Below are 21,061 nucleotides of genomic sequence, written 5' to 3'. Positions count from 1 at the left end.
AGAAACTACAGTTGTGCGTGTAAACACGGCCACTGAGAGACTGTATCTGTCCGGACCAGAGATGCTCCAAACTTCGTGGGGTGGAGAAACTTGATAGGGAATCGAAATTTAGCAGGCCCTTGGAGGCATCTGAGCACAGTCCCGTCTCACACCCCCAACCATGGCTAATCAATCATGACAGCTTTGTGTGCACACTCCGTGGGTTGCCACAGTAACAGACAAGTGGCTCGATAACAGAATATTGATCGGGTGTCTTTATTTTATTCCCCTCTCTTACCTCCTCCCCCAAGAGGAATCTGTCTGTCTTGAAGTGCAACTATAGCATCTGATCCTTTTCCACGTCCTTGTGAAAGTTTAAGAACTCCAGAGGACAACTCTAAGTGCTACTGATGATGATGATGATGATGATGATGATGACGATGATGATGCACTGGTGGAGAAAGAGAGCGTGGATTAGATTTCTGAAGATCTTCAGCATGAGTATTTGATGTGTACAGGTGAAGATACACGTTCCTCGTTGCATGTGCATGCGCGTGTAAACGTGCGGAAAAAGCCTCCCCGTCTGACATTCTGTTTCCTAGGTAACAGAGTCAATAGGTTGGGTTGTCACTAGTGACATAACTGTAGTTTTATACGCAAGTAAGGTGGTTGCCAGTTTGTCCCAGGAGTGGCACAAGTCCTGGAAATAAGACCCCAACCCATCCCCCACCCCTGCCCTGGACAGGCCTGCTGACCTTATGGGCTGCCAGTTCAAATACCCATCAGTCTCAGCTCTCACACTTCTTTCAGGGCAGGAAAAGAACTCTCCTGACTGGCGGCTTCATCCAGATTGCGATACAGTTTTTGGCTCAAATCCAGTATAAAGTAATCCTTACAGTTCTGGGCAATTGAGCCTTTAAAAGGACCCCACTCCCACCCCCCCAATCCCCGAAAACTCTCATCCTCGCCCCCTTGAATACCTCTCCCAGCATGTAACTGTCGGGTTTCCAGCTTGAACCTGACCTAGTAGTAGAATTCCTCATAGTTCATGGGGTTAAGGCAGTACAGGATTCCCCCACCAAAGGAGAAGATGGTTCCCCCCCAGGCCAGACCATAGCCCCAGTTGAACTCATGGTAGATTCTCAGGTTGATGCTCTCGATGAACTTGATGGGGTAGAGGACCAAGCTGCAGGCCTGGAGGACGACTGGAAGAGACACAGAGATGGTAACTACAAGGCAAAGTGTCATTTCTTTAAACAACAGAATAATATGAAAATTAGAAAAAAGGAAGAAGTCAGTTTGAAGATAAGAAGGCTGACACTGTTACTGCAGTTTAATGAGTATTGCAAATATACAGGCTCTGTGTCCAATGCTTCACAGATTAGTTTGACCTAGGTTGGGCTTATTATTACTGCCAAATCTTGTCTTGCGGTGCAGTATCAACTTGTAATGACTACATTATGCTTAGACACTCACAACATTAGGTTAAGGTTAGGGAAGGATCGTGGTCTGGTTTAATATAGGAAAAGTTAACAGTAACTTAACAAAACTTAAGTCTTTCCCTAACCTTAACCAAAGTGTTTTTGTTGCCTAAACCTAACCACAGACGGGACTGTTGATGCCAGCCATCACCCTCAACCACATCCATGCAAATCCAGTGCTGTTAATCAATGTAGTGCTTCATTCATTACAGAGGCTATTTGTAAGTTTCTTGGGAGCGGATGGTGGTGATTGTCCCTTGAAAAGAGCCTCAGCCATAGTTACGTTTACAAGACGAGAGGTTATAATACGCCTTCAAAGCAGTGCTATGTCTTCAGGGCAGACTGGAGGCTGCAGTGAGTCACTACTGGAAAGCAGGGCTAGCTGGTTAGCATGCTAACAAGAGTTAACATTGGTGTTTCTTTCCACCTCTGGAGACAGCTGTTGGTGAGTAAAGGTATGAAGTTTGATATTGAACTCACAACGTTTCTTCTAGACTGGTAACTAAACAGCTGTTAATGCTAAAGTTAGCTATGTAGCAATAGCAAAAAACAAATAGTTCCTTTAAAAAAAACAAATCTTGCCTCTGTACTAACAAAATTTCACTTAGTTCAATAATTTGGTTTATGATCAAACACCTGCAAACTAAGGACACTCATCAGCCTCAGTTGTACTTGCACCTGTGTTTAGTGCTTATTGGCAGATGTTAGCATACCAACATACTAGGATAAGATGGTGAACATGGTAAACATAATGGTTGACAAAGCCTGTTAACATTGTGAATGTAAACATTGAACACTGTACAAGTACAACCTCATGTAGCCTTTAGCATAGCTGTACTCTCTTGTATTGTTTCTAAATAGTGAAAATGTCCATATATTAGTATCATAGATACCATAGAAACTAGAGTTTATATCATGTAGGAGATGAACTACATGATGAGGAGGGAAGATTAGAGAAGAAAAAATAATTTAAAATATACTGTAATATACTTGAATCTGTACATTCTGGCCAAACTTTCTCTGATGTAAAATGGGTCTCCTGTATGTCTTTGTCCTTGTCCTTGTCTTTATGGGATTTGGTCACATCCACTTTATTCTTTCACATTATTTAGTGGTCATGTACAAAACAGTTTAGAAATACCAGAAAAATCAACTGGGCATGCCCCGATGGGGGGGGGGGGTCATTTAGCTCTTTTAGCGCATTTCAGCAAAACAAAATAAATCAAACTTGATCAGAGAGGAGAGAAGGACAGGGAATGATGGTGGAGAAAATGAGGAAAGAGGAAAGCGGATATGCTGTAATAGAGATGGAGGAATGAGGCAGGAGAAGGACAGGTCAAGTTTAGGAAACGATGTATGGATGAGGAGAGGTGAAAGGACGGACGGAGGGGAAGTGGGGGTAAAGAGGTAGATGTTTATAGAGGAAAGAGTAGAGATGGATGGCAGTACAACAAAGGAGAACACATCAATCATTATTTCTTCAAAGGGAATTCATCTTGTGGGAGCATAAACAAACTCTGGCACTTTCCTGCATGAAAAACAAAAACGACACAGAATGCATAATTTCCAGAAACGCTAAGACATTAACGGAGTGGGTGTGAAAAAACAAGCCTTAAAGAGGTGGTTGGTTGTTAAGAAGTGTGTATGTGATCTATCATTCACTGAGGGTGCCTTTATAGTTCACCCAAAAACACTTTGCCTCTGTTGCTCGACTTTTAAGATGTTTGGAGAAGTTGTTTGTGCCCCGTCATGGTAAAACAAGCGGATTTTGACGGATGAGAGTTTCAGTGTTTTCTGTTTGTTTGTATTCATAGATTGCTGATCTCTGTTTCCCAAGGTCTAAAATGAAATATTAAATATAAACATTTATCATTATTAAATCAAAGCAGGGCATTTGGACTTTTTAAGTAAATAATTAATGAGTAATGATGATTAATGAGCATATGGGAACATATAGTTCGGTCTGTATCCATGGTGACAAACAACATTATCCAGTTTTTCATAAGGTTTTCCAACTACTTGCATTGCTAATATTTTAAAGTTACTTGCATTGTTTTCAAGTGTTTTCAAGTCAAACTACCACTATGCGCCAAATTGAAAACTTCAATATTAACAGTAGAGGCTTTAACATCTCAAAACTCAGGGTTTCTAGTGTAAAGGCGTTGTTAGGTTATGGTAAGGTTTTATGGGTTTATTTTGGGAGACTGTAGCAGGGTCACAACTGACGTCACACCAGGGCGGAGTGGTGGCTCTGGCACATTAGCCAACATGAGTTACACCTGAGGAGAATTTGGGTTTGAGTGAGATTGGACAAAAGAGACTAGGAGAAGAGAGTTTGCACATGCACATCGAGGATTGGAACGGCTCCCGCGGCCCTTAACGAGCGTTCGTCTCGTCCAAAAACACTGGTCACAGGAAACAAGGAAAGTGACCAAGCGATGTGTCCACCACACACAAACACACACACTCCCAGATAGGAAATCTTACATCCACCCGGGTAAGTCTACGTCACACCTCTCACGTCCAATGCAACACGCAGGGAGAGGCACTAGTTTATAGGTTGGCTAGCAGCCTTAAGGAGAAATGATGAACCTGTATCGTAACAGGTGTATTCAAGCGCATTTTTCCAAGTTGGTTGGAGTCGGGGATTGAACCGCCAAACCTGTACTCAATGGATAACCCACTCTACCACCTGAGCCACAGGCACCTGTTTTTAAACCTTGTGTGATGATGATTTAAACTGACAGCTATTACATAAATCTAAAGCATTGATGACTTATGTGCTTCTATATTAAAGACATTTATCAAAGTCAGAATATATAATTAAAGAAAACTTTAACTGTACAGGTATTCAAGCTGTAAATGTCACAGTTTGTTTTCTGAGAATGAAGCAACAAAAGTTTCTCAATCACCACAGCATGAAAAAATTATTGAATTTGAATGAGCAGTCAAATGTCGATCCAGACATAATAAGGATGTTTAATTCCTTTCATGCGTTTTCATTCGTCATTCACATTTAAAAGGAAAAGAAAACTGCCAGTTCATGACAGATCTCACTTCTGTGTTTTGCACAATACTGATTGAGAAGAATGTCTCATACACAACACTTTGCAAAATGAAACACGTGTAAAAAAAAAAAAAAAAAAAAAAAAGTGAAATTTTCAGATTATTCTGAGAGGTGAGGATGGAGAAAATGTGGAAACTTCACAGTGTCCAATCGGAGACTGGGACTGACTGGGGAAATTAAAAGGACAGGCGTGACGCCCGCTGCAACCCTGCTCGGCCCCAATCATAAAAATAGGATTTTCTCTAAATGAGTTTGAGGGAGAGAGGAATCGTGTGTGTGTGTGTGTGTGTGTGTGTGTGTGTGTGTGTGTGAATGTGAGGATGTGTGTATCCTGTCTGTGTGCCTATTTAATCAGTAAGTACGGATTATCATTTGAATGCATGTCAGTTTTCAATGTGATTACCCTGCAACCTTCCAGTTACCTTGTCTAAATTGGCTAATTAAGTAATCTTATTTTGTGTGTGCGTGTGTGTGTGTGTCATTAAGTATGAATATTTCAGTGCATAATGAGCGGCCTTCAACCCCGGACTGGTGTGACTGTGTATGGACTACAGTTCATGTGTTCATGTGTATGTGAGCACTCACCTGCAGCGAACAGCATGAAAGCGACGGGTGCGTAAAATCGCCGTCTTGTGCCGATGCACACGGCAACCAGAGCGACCAGGAATGACATCAGCACCAGGGCTCCACCCCCTAGCAACAGGGCCAGCGTAGCAACCTGCCAGTCTGGGAAGGGAAGGAGGGAGGAAGGTGGGGCAGAAAGGGAGGAGAAGGAAGGTGGAGAGAAAAAGTGGTTAAGAGACATAGAAAGAAAAGAAGTGACCCGAATGCAACATTTAAAGAATAAAAATAAACATTTTGAGAATGTTCATGAATAAATGCAACAAAGCAAAAGTATACCAGAGCTAAAAATGAAATGCATACAAGACCTTGAAGGTGGCCTGAGAGGAAAGACAGAGCCTCAAGAGACATGTTATATATCACTGCCTTTACCTCCATCGTGTATGTTGATCAGAGGGAGACGGGAGGAAGGTGGGAGGAGGGAAGGAAGGAAGGAAGGCATAAGAGAGGGAGGGAGGAATGAAGAATGAAATAGGTAGGAACCAAAGGAGAAAAGGAGAAAAGGCAGCGTTGTGAAAGGAAGGAAGTAAAGAATGAGGGAGGGAAGGTAGAGGGAGAGCAAACGTACACGGAGGACAGAAAAGGATGGGATGTGGAAGGAAAGACAGAAGGATGGAGACGAAGGGATAGATGGAACGTAGGCAGATGGAAGAAAGAAAGGGATATAAGGTGAGTGGAAAGAAAGAAAGATGTAGGGATATAAAATGAAAGACGCAAGGAAGGAAAGAAAAAAGAAAGGGACGTAAGAGGGAAGGGAAGAGAATAGAAAGGAAGAAGACAAGATAGACTAGAGTAAAGGAGGAAGGATGGAATGAAAACGAAAGGAATCAAAGATGGAAGAAAGTCGTTAATGAGAGAGGGAAATAATAGGGCTTTTAGGGAAGGATGGAAGGTACAAGGAAGAGTGAAGGAGGATGGAATGAATAAATGAGGAAAGAAGCAATGAAAGAGGACAGAGGAGAAAAGATAGATGGAAGAAGGTAGGATGGATGGCCAAAGTTAGGAGAAAGGGAGAATGAAGGAAATAAAGGCGATAAAAGAAGGAAGCGAGGACAAACAGTGGAAAGAAAAGAAGGAATAAAGAATATATGGGCTGAGAAAGGAAGGAAGATATGGAAGAAAAGAATAGAAGGTGAATGAATAAAGGGGAGAAAGGAAGGAGGGAAGAAATAAAAGAGCAGGGGGAGGGAAAAATGAGGGTATAGAACAACAAAAAAACAAAGTGAATGGAGGAACAAAGGGAGTGACAAGTTAAAGTGAGATGAAGAGAGGTGTGTTGGCAACGAGGCGTCTCGGAGAGGGTGATGGGCGATAAAAGAGGAGACACATGCAAGTGAGGCAGCGGCATAATGTTACAAGGACAGAGAGAGGGCAGCATGAAAAGAAATGCCACAAGGAGGAGGAGGAGGAGGACAGGGAGGAAGAGGAGGGGAAAAAAAGGAGGTGAGGAGGGCGTGAAGGGGTTGGGGACAGAGCAGCGCTGAGTGAAACTAATGAAGAGAGAAAGCACTTAGTACGTATACCTGAGCTGACAAAAAGCCTCGGCTAAAAAGCTTTGCTGGCATCTTATCAAAAATCTGTCCTAATTTATATATAGGGAGCACCGTGGCTTGATGCACACACACACACACACACACACACACAGAGAGAGAGAGAGAGAGAGAGAGAGAGAGAGTGCAACAAGCTCGCATATAAAGTCACAACCAAACTTGATGCTCAATTTGTAACTATTCTGCTACTTCACCTGTGTTCAGACAGATGTTAGATGCAGCACAGTTGCAGACAAAGGGAATAAAAAGGTGTGATGTATTTGGACATTGTGTCGCGTCCCACAAGGAGCTGGAAATGTTTTAACTTGAGCATAAAAATTGCTCGAATTACTTCATAAATGGACAAAAAGATGAGAGAGAAAAAGGACACTTTTAACAGAAAGAAATAATAGAAAGAACTTGGAGTTCCTGGTGAGTTCTGAGAATAGTCAGGGGCTGAGCTGAACTGTCACACACAGACAGGCACACAAACACACACACAGTCACACTTTTCCAGCTACATTACAGCTAACGTCTGTACAGTTGGTACATTGGCTGATTGGAGCTAATAACCGGACAGCACAAATAGTGCAGCAGTCCAATTTGTGCAAATAACAGCAACGCTTTCTGTCTGAATACACAGCGGGGTTTGTCCCAGCTCGTAATGAGGCGGCGGCGGTGCCATCCTGGCCATGCGTACCGCTCCTTTAACTGGCTCAAGCAAACACTTCTTACAAGCAAACATATTTTAAGAGTTCTAGTGAATTCTGAGGAATTTTCAGAAGGACAATAATAAACTGTAACAACTTACGAGATGACACCTTGTGCAGTGTCATGACATTTTAAAGATTAAATTAAGTGATTAATAGAAAAAAATGATCATTAACGGATCAATCAATAATTCAGCCTTACAACAAACCTTTGCTGCCTCTGTGTCATATTCATAAATTCCTTTTTTTGTGTTTTTGTTTTGCTTTTGTCGTCCCTATGTAATCCTGTCTGATTATTTTACAGTGAGGAAACACAAACACAATGCCCCAATTTCCACAACAAAGGACTATGTTTAAGAAAAAAATGAATGTGTTGTTTTAATCTAATAATATCTGATCCAGGTCTCAGGAGGATTTGTAGTTTAAAACGTCTCTGGGAAGATGAATAAAAAGTGAAGTTAAAATGACATGAATGTCAGCTTTGCATTAATAAATTCCTAATGACTTGGCAGCTGAGTACCCTCGCCTTGACTCCTCGCTCTGTCCTGCACTCTCACGCTGATCCTCTGCAGTGTGTGTGAAGCACAGAGCGGAAAAACACATCCGAAAGAGGCCTCAAAGTGGCAGAAAGATACAAATCTCAACTTCCAGTCAGTACTTTCACAATAAAATCAGAGGGGAAACAGGATGCAGATCATGAGTAAGATTGTGGATTGCAATTCTACCCAAAAAGATCCTTTTAATCGTCATATTTTTGCCAGATTACCCACCGCTGTATCACTCCCATTAGCTTTTGTTGACACCATTAGCTGAAGGGTTCACATTCTTTTCTCCAGCTACACTGTGAATGTTCAAATGATGTTTCCAATATGGACAAGAACAACAGAACGAGTTGGGTGCTATTTGTTAACACAGGTTATGTTTGTTCATAACTTAGATGAAGATTTGAGAATATTTTAGGACAAATGAGGCTTCACTTACTATTTCTTGCCACTGTGTATTACAAAATACAAAATAAGAATTATCTGTACTCCTTGAGGACATGCAGTAGCTTTTATAAGATAAACGTCAAACTGGAGGTTCAGGATAAAACATCGACGAACTGTAGCTGTCAGAACAGATGCAAAGCCACCGCACAGTAGATAGCATCAACAGAATACTGCAGAGATATTAAAGTGAAATTAATTTTTTATTTTACAGCTATGCGTGTTGTCTAAGTACAGACGATGCCTAAATTTACTGCTCCAGTGTGGTAAAAATGCTTATAAAAGATTGATGGTGGAGGAGAGAGATAAGAAAAGAGGAGAGATTTAGAGGCCGAGGGAAGGAGAGAGGCGGAGATAGAGCTGGAAGATGAGTTGCAGAGGTGGATACCGAGAGGCAGAGAAAAGAGGAGGAAATTACAGAGGAGAAGGAAGAAGGTAGGGAGTGACAGAGAGCAGAAACAAGAGGAGAGATGAATAAAAAGACAGATATATGGTACGATGTGAAGCAGCTTGTTTTACAAACGCGAAGAAACCCAGAAACAGTTTTTCAGTTTGAATGATGCTGCTGATGAGGAAGGTAACACCATCGGTCATTTTCTATTCAGCTTCATTAAAATGTTTCCTGGCAAAAACAAAATTATATTCTCACCGCCTTTGATTCTGATCTGCCCGTGTGGGTTTGTGTGCACATGTTTGCATGTTTGCTTCTTATTTTTGGTGTAAAACCTTCAGGCAGAAACTCTGAATTTCACTTGAAGTCAGCTCTTCAAACACAACCACACTGAGGCGAATCAGATGCCCCCTGAGAGTCGCCCATAAAACTCCTGCAAAATATGCAGGAGTGGAATGAGGGATGAGACACACGGATTGGAGGTGGAGGGTGAAGACGAAGCTCTCAGGAGGCTCATGTGGTTTATCAGCCATAGAAAAGAGCTGCTTTGTTCTTTGGAAACAGCCTCATCCAATCAAAAGCAGCATTAAAATAACCAATCAGAAGCAAAATGTAAAATTTAGATTTCATTAAAATTTAAATTATACAGATAAATTTCATTTAAAGGGACACGTTTTTTATCTTTAACTTTAAGTTTAAGTTTAAATTAAACACGTGCACCTAAAACAGCAAGAGCATAGACCTTTCCACAGAATTGGCGGTGGAACGACCGGAGTAACTCCACCCAGAAAAAGAAAAAGAGGAGGGAAAGAGGGCAGAGAGGGAGAGTGATAAATCCTCAAACAGTCATTCACTTAATGGAGAAAGCTGAAGGACTTGAGAGGGTTCAAAACCAATATTCAGTGGGCAAAATTTCTAACAGATCAATAAGTAACAAAACCTGCTGACTTATTAATACAACGGGGTGTTTTACTCTGCCTTTATCACAGCTCTGAGATCAGGGCTTCAAGTTCAAATTGGGACTCTTATGATTGTTTCTTGCTTTGGACAGTAGCCGGGCTGATAGCAGGAGCCATGTTGCTACCGCTACCGCTACTACCAGCCAGGAACAACATCTAGCTACTAGTGTCACACAGAATTAGAATAGATTTCAGATTAGATTAGTATTTGTGGTGACAACAATTAATAGCCAGACTAAAGAGGGATACAATAAGATTTTACAAACTATATCAGTTATATAGTTTAACCAATAAACTTCAAACTCCAAACCCTTGTTTCTCAACCCCACTGTTTCTCCGCAAGGCCGTACAGTGTCAGATGACTTGTGTCTACCACAGGGTGAAAGGTCAGATCACCAGTGTCACTGAGATTCAGCCTCGGGGTACCATGAATGAATATTAATATCTATGGGTAATCCGGGTGTGGCTTTAAATGGGACAGACCCCTTTGTAAAATGAAGCATCAGCTTGATTGCTGTGATGATTGTTGGGTTTAGTATTCAGACTGACATGCTATAAAAATCATTCTCACACCCGGTTCAAGAGATGGAGGTAACAGTATTCATCAGTCATGACTGGAGGGAGATAATAAGGGTAAAGGAGTGAAGACACATGAGGATTATGTACTTTGACAGCAGGTTTTGAACTAGACTAGTAGTGCTCATGTAGCACCAGCATACAGAAACACTGATATACAGTATACTGCATGAGATTCATGTTAAATGAAATATCTCTAAATTGTCTTAGAGACAGGCACAAACATGAAAGTTTTACTCATGTTCCATTATTGCCTGAAAATAACTGGCAAAATAAATAACTTCATTTATGCTGACAGAATTGAATTGTACTGTGTAATAATTAGAATTAGGGATACATAGATTCCACCTTTTCTTCTTCCAATACAAATACAGAATTCACTCTCTTCTTGTATACCACACTACATGGAACTCATTGGGATCATTTTTATGTGAGGTAACATTAAGTTTTATCTTTCATACACATGCAATATGCAAAGCCTCTTTTCTCTGTTTCTCCTTCACACTGGCAGAGTCAAATTGTATCATGAACACACATACTGTAGGCAACAGTATAATCTGCCACATGGACCAAGCCCATCCATTCACTCACTCACACGCATTAAGTGCATGCAAGTTGCAAAGTAGTGTTTGCAAATGAACCAGTTTCTCACACAGGGACACACACTGTGCTGCACTGTGAACCAGCCTTTCTCTTTCTCACTCACACAGAGAAAAATACCTCTCGCTGTAATGTGACTGTTTGCCATGTGAGAGGATTACTACACTGCACTGTCACATTTTCTCTTTACATTAAAGCCACTCCGAGCTGTCACACTGATTTGCTGCTTCAGTGCTCTGGGTGTTTGTACCCAGAACAGAAGCTATCAGTCCTGTAGCTGTGCAGCTGAGTACACACATACAGTACGTTTGTCAGTTAGTTGTCATTTTAACATTTCAATCATGAGATTAAGTAAAGAAACACTGACAAGGTCAGTGACTCTAATAAGACAGTCAAGGGGTTGTGTTCAAGTGCACACTGCTTCCAAAACAGGGCAGGCCTACATCAGCCACACATGTAGTTCTACAACTCACGATTAAACATCATATACAGTGTCAAGAAATTTAGAAATTACCAGAATTTATGTATAAATGTGTAAAATATGATCAACTCTTCACCTCAGTTACAATTACGAACAATCACAATCTGTTTTAGTTAATAACATGAAAAATGTTTCCTCTAGCGCCACCAGCAGGTCAAAGTTTTCACTTATCCTGGGAAATATCTCTAAATCTGCTCGATTAAAATGGGACAACATGGGTGTCATGTTTGCGTCACTGCCGATCGTAGATGACGTAGATTCTATGTCAACACTACTGTTGCAGCCCAGCTGTGTACTACAAGAGAAAGACTAGTTTAGCCCTACTCTGTGATACGTTAAAGAGTTAGAGAGTAATTATATGTTTTTGTCATATTTGACAGTATCATTTCATTTATATTCAATTATACCATTGTTTTATGGAATATGCTAATTTTTGGGTTGACAGATTTTTCCAGTTTTTTCATAGACATGTAGCACAAACTGTTGTTAAACTCCGCCCTCCCTCTGCAGCCTACAACCTCGCTGTGCCGTGTGTTGATAAAACCATGACGCTGTCCGTGGTGCTGAAGTAACAGACGGATTTATACAAACTTTTCATTTGATATTCAATTGTCTCTGAAGCAAATATCAAGAGCTCTAAGGTCATTTTAAGAGACATATTGTAGCAAAGTTCAGAGTGACCTCAGTTTCCTAAAGAAGTGCCGTAGCCATTGTTAGAGTTAAATGTTGATTGGTGATCTTTGATTTCCACGACTATTGCAAAGTGTTGGAATGAATATGGGCTCCGTAGCCATCACTTCAACTGTCAACATCACTTAAATTCCCTAATTTCCATAACTGCTGCAGAGTCATTTGACCCGGGAGTGAATGCCGATTGTACGCTTTAACACATGTCAAAAACCAGATGTTACAGGTGTTAGCATGTTTTCTAACCAGTGTAAGAGGGGTTTTCCAGAATCAGGGCTGTAGAACAGACATCTATCAGACCCTGAGGAGATATTCACTGAATCTGTTGGATACGAATCACTTACGCTACCTTTAATACCAGAGGAATAACTATATTAAATACAATTTAGTACATTTATATCCTTAGATAATTCAGAATTTGCTTATGCTAAGACAGCATGCTGTCTCTGTGATGCTGTAACTGCTTTGAAGAAGGCATGATTTGCATGCACCAAGTGGATTATGTGTGTTTGAGCACATGCACATCCTTTTCCCCCATCATTTCCCCAATGTGTGTGTGTGTGAGTGTGTGTGTGTGTGTGTGTGTGTGTGTGTGTGTGTGTGTGTGTGTGTGTGTGTGTGTTTTGGGGTGGCTGATGGGGGAAGCTGCAGGTTTCTTGCTATTCCACTGTCTGTCTGTCTGCTACAGAACTGAATGCCACATCATTTCCCATTCCTCGTTCAGCCGCTACAAATAGAACGGGCGTCTCTCGGGGCTCACTGAGAGGAGATGGAGTCATAGGAGAGGAAGGGAGGGGAAGGAGGGGATGAGGTAGGAGGATGAGAGGGAGAGAAGGAAAGGGGGAGAGGTTTGACCCTGGAGAAAATGGAAAGGGGAGAAGGAGATGGAGAGGGCTGAGGAAAAGGACGATGGCGGAATTACAAAGGTGAAATGATTAACATAAGAAATGTAACAATGAGGCCCACAGGGAGGAGAGAGGAATGGGTAGTGAGAAGGAGAGGAAGAAAGGAGAGAAAAGGGAATGAAAAACAAACAAAAAGGAGATGAATAAAATGGGAGGAGGATTGAGGGCTGAAAAAACGACAATTCATTTAAGAATACAGATGAAAGGCCGGGCGAGGAAAAGCAATGGATGGATCGATAGACTGATAGAGAAAGATGAGAAGGGCAGAAAGCGAGGAGTAAGCAGTTATGGAGGTTTTTAGGTCTTCAGTGATGAACGATCTCAAATCTGTGACAACAAAGACTGCTGAATGTGGGTCAAAACAGGCAGTCAATGTGTTTAAAATCCAATCTGTCCACAAAATTGAGGACATCTTTTGGCATTTATTCTGCAAAATCGGTTATTATGCTGAAAAAAGCAGTGCCTTTGTAATTCATGGTAAATTAACTACAAATACTGTGACAAAGAGAAAGTAGTAGAATGATTTCCTAATTTTTAGCGATGGTTTAAAGATGGAGTATGCAGTGCTGGAGAAAAGACTGTTGATATTTGAACTCAACATCAAAACTAATACACCCCTCCCTTAAGCGAAGCTCCACCCACAAATTAATTTCAGTGACACAGTGGTGGAATGAAGAGTCTTATAAAGCAAATGACATGTAACCTACACCCATCATCCAAAACACAACAGAGTAAACATTAGTTAGTTGTTTGGATTGTTTTTACAAAACTACAGGGAGAGAAGAGAGGGCCGCAGGTTTACAGCTAAGCTAACAAGAGAGCTAATGTTACCGGGTTTAGCATCTCAAATTGCATCCAACCAAAAAAATCCACTGTGCTAGCAAACTTGTGTTTTTAAGTCTTCACAAGCACTTTGTACAGACAAATACCAGGAGAAAACAAAAAGGAACATCCATTATGTTTTTAAAGTTTTACATGGCCCCGTCAGTCTGTTTACGACCCTCTGTATGTGCCTGTCATCCAGGGTGCGTGCCGATCCCAGAGGATAAATCCAGGACTGAATATCTTTCCCAGTCTGACTGTGCAGTCTCCACTCCCCATGTTAATGCAGCTCTTCACCGTTGCCTGATCTAACCGCTTCTTTTTCAATATTTGGTTTTCTGATCTTCGCCTCTTTTGCTGTTCCTCGTCCATTTCTCTTTCTTGACAATACGATGAGTGTACACCGCCGCCATTCTCTCGTCTGCGGCTACAATCAATCCCACACAGTCTGGCCGCAACAGAAGAGTAGACTACTCCTTCTCCTTCCACTGGTAATCCTTAAACTGGCACTGTCTGTTACCATGTGAAAATATCGTCTTGTGCTTTCCCCCATCTCCCCTCCTCTCTTCTTCTTTCCCTCGTCCTGTACACAAGCACAAACACCCCCTGTTGCTGGTTGCCAGGAACTGTCGGTCCAAGCCACTTTCTTTATATCCCATTTCCAGAGCCAGGGCGGTGTAGGACTCACACACAGAATGGACTGTGTGTTTAAGGTTATAATCTCTTACTCTACATTTAAGGATCTCAGGCTGTAACCCAATCCAACAGTGAGTCTGGGAAATCTTCTCTCAAGGTCAGGTGAATGACAAAGCTATTGGTAGAATTGGAACATAGAATGGAGATCAGGTGGTTTGCCGTTAAGTCTGACAAGAGGAGAAACGGAGGGAAGAAAAGGAGAGACTGTAAGGCAGAGAGGGAATAAAGAGAAAAAGAAAGTAGGTTGGCTTCCAGGTGTAACTTCTTTGGGTTCAAACACCTTTCAGTAGAGTGCAGTGTGTGTGTGTGTGTGTGTGTGTGTGTGTGTGTGTGTGTGTGTGTGTGTGTTTGTGTGTGTGTATATGGACCAAAAAAGGATTTTCCAAACAGAGTAAGGACATTTTGGGTTTAGGTTTAACATTAGGGTAAGGTGTGTGTGTCTGTGTGTGTCTGTGTGTTCATGTCCCATTTTCCAAACATAAGAGAATTGAAATCCAGTTTTCTTGTGGGGAGCTGTTGCTGTTTGATAATGAGGTTTCTGTTCATTCATCAGTATCAAAACCCGCCTAATGACAAAACGTTCTTTTTTTTGCTTTCACTGAGTAATCTATTAGGAATACCTGCTAATTCATGTAATCAGCCAATCATGTGGCAGCGATGTAATGTATAAAATCCTGCAGAAACAGGTCAGGAGCTTCGGTTCATCAAACATCAGAATGGCCAGTTTACTCAAAATGGCACCAAAAACAAAAGAAAATACATCCAGTGAGCCTCTCAGTTTTTCTTTGTGCCTTATAGTTTTTCTGAGTTTTGTCATTATAGTAAATGGACAAATGTTCCAGGGGCAGGGAATCTCTGGTGCTCTTTTACTGGTCTGATTAACTGTCAGTCATATCCTGCAGGGAACTCTGGGCAGTGACCACTGTAGTTAGCATTCGGGCAGCAGTGCTCCCTAAAAGTTGAAATCTAAGTTATTTTCATTGTCAATTTTCATCACTTTAAGAAGCCTTACCGCTGACATCGGATAACCTTCTGGAAAATATGTGTCTACAGTACTGTGAATTACTGGCAGTTATTTTGAGCAAGAGTTAGCAAGGCTGTTAGATAGTTAGCTACATCCATGCTAACACAACTAAATCTGTGTTTTCATGGTGTGATGATGTTGCCCTCCATCATCCTCTACAGTTTTAATGCACACCTCTCATTCAATTATTCTTCTGTTTCGGTTGTTAGACATCTGAATGAGCATGAACAGCGATTTGATAGTAGCTCATTAATCCCAATGTTACCTGCTAACGAGGCAAACTATAACTCCTGCGCTGTTGTGCTGAGACAACGGTTAAGATGATGATAATGAAGTCATCTGACAAAATCAACATAAACACAGCTCATCATCACCTGCTGATGATCCTCCCGGAGCGGCAGCAGTCTCACTCTTTCATCATCCTGCTCTAACTTACAAACATGTACGAAAATGAACACTTACAACCAATAATCCTTCCTGTCATTGCTGAGTTTCAATAAACATATTGATAGGAAGAGAAGTACATAGTAATCTGGGTTGTAACAAGGCAATACATACATATACAGTTCTCCTGCTCTATTTAGGATTTATGAGCCACAGTCAAACCACAGTTAATGCTTGTTTAGTTGTCTGGCGACAGAAACAGACAAATAATTAAAGAAAGCAGATGAACAGTTTGTATGTACATTAAAACACAGTACAGGTGTGATGGAGACCAGGAGAGGAATCACTCAGGTTTAAGCATATGAGATTATCTGCCCTGCAGATCTCTGATCTAAGCAAAAATATGAATAGATTTTTAGATTTTTCAGTTAGTGCCCAAGGCTTGTGAGAAGTGACATCATGTGACATTATCCATGGATTTAGTTTGCTTCGCAGTATTGTTGTTCTTTAGACTTTGCTGACATCAGGAAATATGACCATTACATAGCTGCTACTGACTGTGTGGGATCAGATATTATTATACTCATGTAAACCAGCTACATCTGATACTAGAGGTGACTCCTTCACCTTCACCAACTATCTTGTCTATATAGGGTGCCTGTATGTGGATCTGAACATTAAAGCAATTTAATGTATTAACATTAACAGTCGTGTTCACAAGGCTATAATAATACATGATAAATCACCACTATAGACAGTGTATGTGCATGTTTCACTACACGTATAATTACTGTAATTACCAAGGACACAGGATATTGACTGATGAAGTGTTACTTGTTAGAAGATTTACAACCACAGAGAGATGCAGCACAGGATTCCTGTGTCTGATCAGACCAGGGCCACTGCCACTGGTGGAGAAAATATTATGACAGGGAGTGTTGTGACATGATATATTAATACGGTCATGTTGTATTAATATGATAATGAATTCTACTGGAGTTGAAGTTGTGTACTACCATCCTGAATGTATTGACACAAGTACTGTTTTTATTTTTCTAACATAAGAGCTTCAACATGATGGAGACATATCTCCATTATGGTAAACTATTTAATCAATATCAACACTAATGCTCACCACCAACATAAAATTTAAGATTACACATTGAGTTATCGTCGTCATAGAAACATTTGTCATTAGTGATGTTGATGATGCAGATGCGGATCGCCCATGACTGGTTGGTCATGTCACATGACATCCCTATTCCCAAGCCGTGCAAACAAACATCTACCACTAGGCATTTCAGTGTGGTCCAACAGCAAGCATGAAAACACAGATTTCGCTGTCTTAGCGTGGATGTAACTAAGTACTCACATACGATAACTGTAGACACTGTAACATTTTCCAGTAAGTTATCAGATGTCAGCAGTAAGGCTTCCTTATTCAGTGATGAAAATTGACAATTAAAATAACTTTAATTTCAACTCTTGAGGATCACTACTGCCCAAATGCTAACCACATCTGAGTTCTGTGCTCATCCCCAGACTTCCTTGTAGGATATATTGTTTACAGTTTATTGGACCAGTCGAAGACCAGCATTTGTCCTTTTACTATTATGACCAATCTCAGAAAAAGTGCAAAGGAAAAACTATGATAGTATCCAGACCATAAGAAAGACAATACAAGCTGTGAGTTTAGATTCAAATCACATTTCTCTGCATTTCACAGTGTAGCGACACTGACTTCAACCTGCTATCCAGCTAGTCAAGGATCAGGCTGAGTCATGCTGGAGGAGGAGGAGCAAGTACCAGCGTTAGCTAGAGGTAAAGATTCACCTGATGCAACGCTCTCACTAAAACTTTCATTTCTCAGCCTCTGAGGCAGATAGAGACATGAAATAAAAACGTTTGAGAGATTGAAACTTTGGCTATAACTGTAAATCATTGGCATTTGGAATGTTGATCAATTTTTCCAGCCATATCCAGATTTAAGCTCTGAAATGGTTTTTATTTCATGTTTCTATCTGCTTCAGATGCTGAGTAATGAAGGTTTTAGTGACGGCAAGTTTTTCAGAAAACCCTCAGGTTTTAGGAGGTAGTTTTAGGAGGCTATTTAAATGGGTTAAATACTGTAAATAATCTGCAACTTTTTTATTACATGTCAAAACGGTAACAATTAGTTAAGTGAACTTGTGAATGAGCAGGGTGTGTTAACAAAATTGTAAGCTTTACTCTGTTGCTAACGGGATGACACAGAGTTTATTCAATAGGTTTACTTGTATCATCCACTCCTGTCTAAAAAACATTTCTCTGTTGTGGAGCAGTTTATCCTCCGACTGAGTTTAATAAAAGTGGAAAAAGTGGCACAGCTAATAAACTGGCTCGCTATCAGCCACTGGCACAAATTTGACAAATCTTGACAAAAAGATCTGCTAATCCTGGTGTTTCCATTGGAATGAATTACAGTCTCCACAAAATGCTGCCATTTTAAATGCTGCTGTGACCAAGAGTTGAAGTTACATATGAAAAGAAACCAAATTTGGATATTGATCTTTCCCAATTTGTCTTTTTGAGCAGTATGGCGGCTCAGCAGGTTCAAACATCCCCTTAATGAAGTTCCCATGTGCAAGCCAACGTATACATGCAAGCTCCAGATTTAGAAAAGCAAAGATGGTGAAAAAAAAAAAAAAGACCATTTTCCTGCAGCAATCAATTCAGTCTCACATTACAACAACCAGCAAATCGTTACGATGATTGAAAAGGATGAGCTAAATCAACAGAAACTGCTGCTTTGGTCTGTGCCTGTCTCTGGGACAAGCCAAGGGAGCTGGCACAAACACGGAGTAATTTATTTTTTAAGATCAATGTGTGTGCATTGGTGAGGCTCACACACTTACAGGCTGACACACACCCGCCACGCTGAGACATCTAATTAGGGAGTCTTGGTCTGAATGTGTGTGAGTAGCACAGACAGAAAGGAACAGCTGAAAGTTGTGGTCACAAAGTGTGCCAGTGTGTGTGTGTGTGTGTGTGTGTGTGTGGCTAGGTCCTAGGAGAGAAGGTGCAGACATGCAACAACAGAAAAATCAGAGTGTGGCATGAAATATTCAGCTGGGCTTCAGAGGAGACCGTCCAGAAATAGGTCTGCACAACGTGGTAGCCTCTTATTGGCACAGACACACACACACACACACACACACCAATTTACAAACTGACATACAGACACCAAGGCTCCCCTTCTTTCAGAAAAAATACACACACAAATACACGCATGCACGCACACACACACAAACACACACACACATGGAGACACAGTTATTCACTGTGCACTTGCTGCAAACACACACACACACACACACACACACACACACACACACACACACACACACACACACACACACACACAATCCCATCCAACCCACAGACAGCAGCACAGACTTATGCACTGGTCAAATATCATCTCTGTAGGTAGACAGTGTGTGTGTGTGTGTGTGTGTGTGTGTGTGTGTGTGTGTGTGTGTAGATAGATCAATAGATAGATAGATCAGATCCCAGCGTCACACTGGTAGTAAATAAAGCCACTTAGATCTCAATTAAAGTAACACTCATGAACTCTGTTTCCCTGGAAACCAATCTAACATCCAAGTACAACCCCACCCCCCCACCCCCCCCTGTCCTAAAACTGGAAGACCTCTCCTGGGCACAACAACAAGGCTGTTTTCTAGACAACAAAAGAAGGAGGGAGGGGGGGATAATAAAAAAAAGGAGACAGAATGAGCTCTGTATCAAGCATAACACCAGCGCTTTTTTTCTCTCCCTTCCTTCTCCTGTGTTGAACAATGAATTCATTAGGTGCAGGTAAGTGGCATCACTCAGCAGAGTTGACATGCTTTACCCTGAAGGTGGTGGAAGTTTTGCAGCATTATAATGTAGATGGTGATCATTATGAAGCAGCAACAACAAGCTGAAACTGAGCAGCAGCCTTTATTTTTAATTTCCCTGATCTGTCCCAGGAGGATGTTCAGATTGTTTCTAGTGCATATAGTCTCACATGTCGGAGGAGAACATTCATTTGTAACATCAATTATAAATAAAACTGCAACTACCTGTATTTTCATTATTTCAATATTAAATATATTAATGTCTCAGAAAACAGTGAAAATGGTCAAGTTCATATATTAAGATGATTTGTTTTGTCCAGTCATTAATCCAAATTTACTATCATAGAACCAGTGAGGTTTTTTGACATCTTTGCTTAAAATGATGTAAATAATTAAGCAATTATCAAAACTGTTACAGATTCATTTCTGTCCGAGTTATAACCTAATCATTCCAGCCCACTGGTGATACTTCACCTCCTTATGACCAGCACCTGTTCCTTGCTGCTCACTCATCCACCTCCATTTCTCCATTTTTCATCTATGATCCATTTATTTTCTCCTCGTAATCAAAAGGAGAGCTCAAATAACTTCAACTTGTTTTGAGTGTAATTCTGTTTTTAAGTGAAAAATTCCTTCATTCACCTTCCCAATAATTACTGTGGAGATCCCACAGGTTGACAAGGACTGTCAGGGTGAGGCTTTGATAGTGGGTAGGGACAGTGAGGAGGACAATACCTTTCAATGGCTTCTTTCTCTCTATAGGTAATTAAATATCCCTCCATCATCCTGATCAGCTTTAGCGTAATTACTTGCTGTCAATGAGAACAGGTCTTTGTTCTCTAGAAAATAAAACTGCTGTAATAAACGATAAAAGAAGCAAACAACACTGATGGAAGTGTAGCCTGTCCGGTGCGCACGGGACAGGATGGTTATTATCTCTATAAGCCCACGCATTGAGACTTTCCCCCTCCTCATTACCTGAGCCCAGCGTGCTGCTGCACTGCCAGTTCTCGGTGCTCGCTGGTTTCCAGCAGGACTCCCACAGGGACAGGTAGTACTGGTCGTCGGCAGTCACCCACGCCGGGCTCATCACGGCTCCCACATCCAGGCAGAGCGCCAGGAAGACGCACACCAGCCCGACCAGCTTCAGCGGCGTCAGCGGGGAGCTGCGCGCCGACTCCTCCGTCTCGGTGACAGCAGAGGACATGGCGAGGCTGGAGCTGGAGAGGCAGAGAGGGTTCAAACCCCGGGGAGGATGTCGAAGTGTGTGTGTGTGTGTGTGTGT

The 21,061-nt window shown here is 41.3% G+C and overlaps 1 protein-coding gene across 1 annotated transcript; it reads right to left on the bottom strand.

Annotated features, from left to right (window-relative positions):
- Nucleotides 1-950: 950 nt before the first annotated feature.
- On the bottom strand, nucleotides 951-21,019 carry LOC111670359 (transmembrane protein 47-like). The gene is made up of 3 exons (XM_023427068.2): nucleotides 20,755-21,019; nucleotides 5,113-5,253; nucleotides 951-1,184 (listed from the first exon to the last, which is right to left on the bottom strand). The coding sequence occupies exons 1-3, from the start codon at nucleotides 20,981-20,983 to the stop codon at nucleotides 1,003-1,005; spliced, it is 552 nt and encodes a 183-aa protein (XP_023282836.1). The 5' UTR covers nucleotides 20,984-21,019; the 3' UTR covers nucleotides 951-1,002.
- Between the last annotated feature and the right edge of the window lie 42 nt (nucleotides 21,020-21,061).

This window comes from Seriola lalandi, unplaced genomic scaffold (genome assembly GCF_002814215.2).
Source record: "Seriola lalandi dorsalis isolate HSWRI2012SDOR001 ecotype SW California unplaced genomic scaffold, Sedor1 jcf7180002054850, whole genome shotgun sequence".
NCBI classification, from domain to species: domain Eukaryota; kingdom Metazoa; phylum Chordata; class Actinopteri; order Carangiformes; family Carangidae; genus Seriola; species Seriola lalandi.
This window is presented reverse-complemented; position numbering and strand designations above follow the sequence as displayed.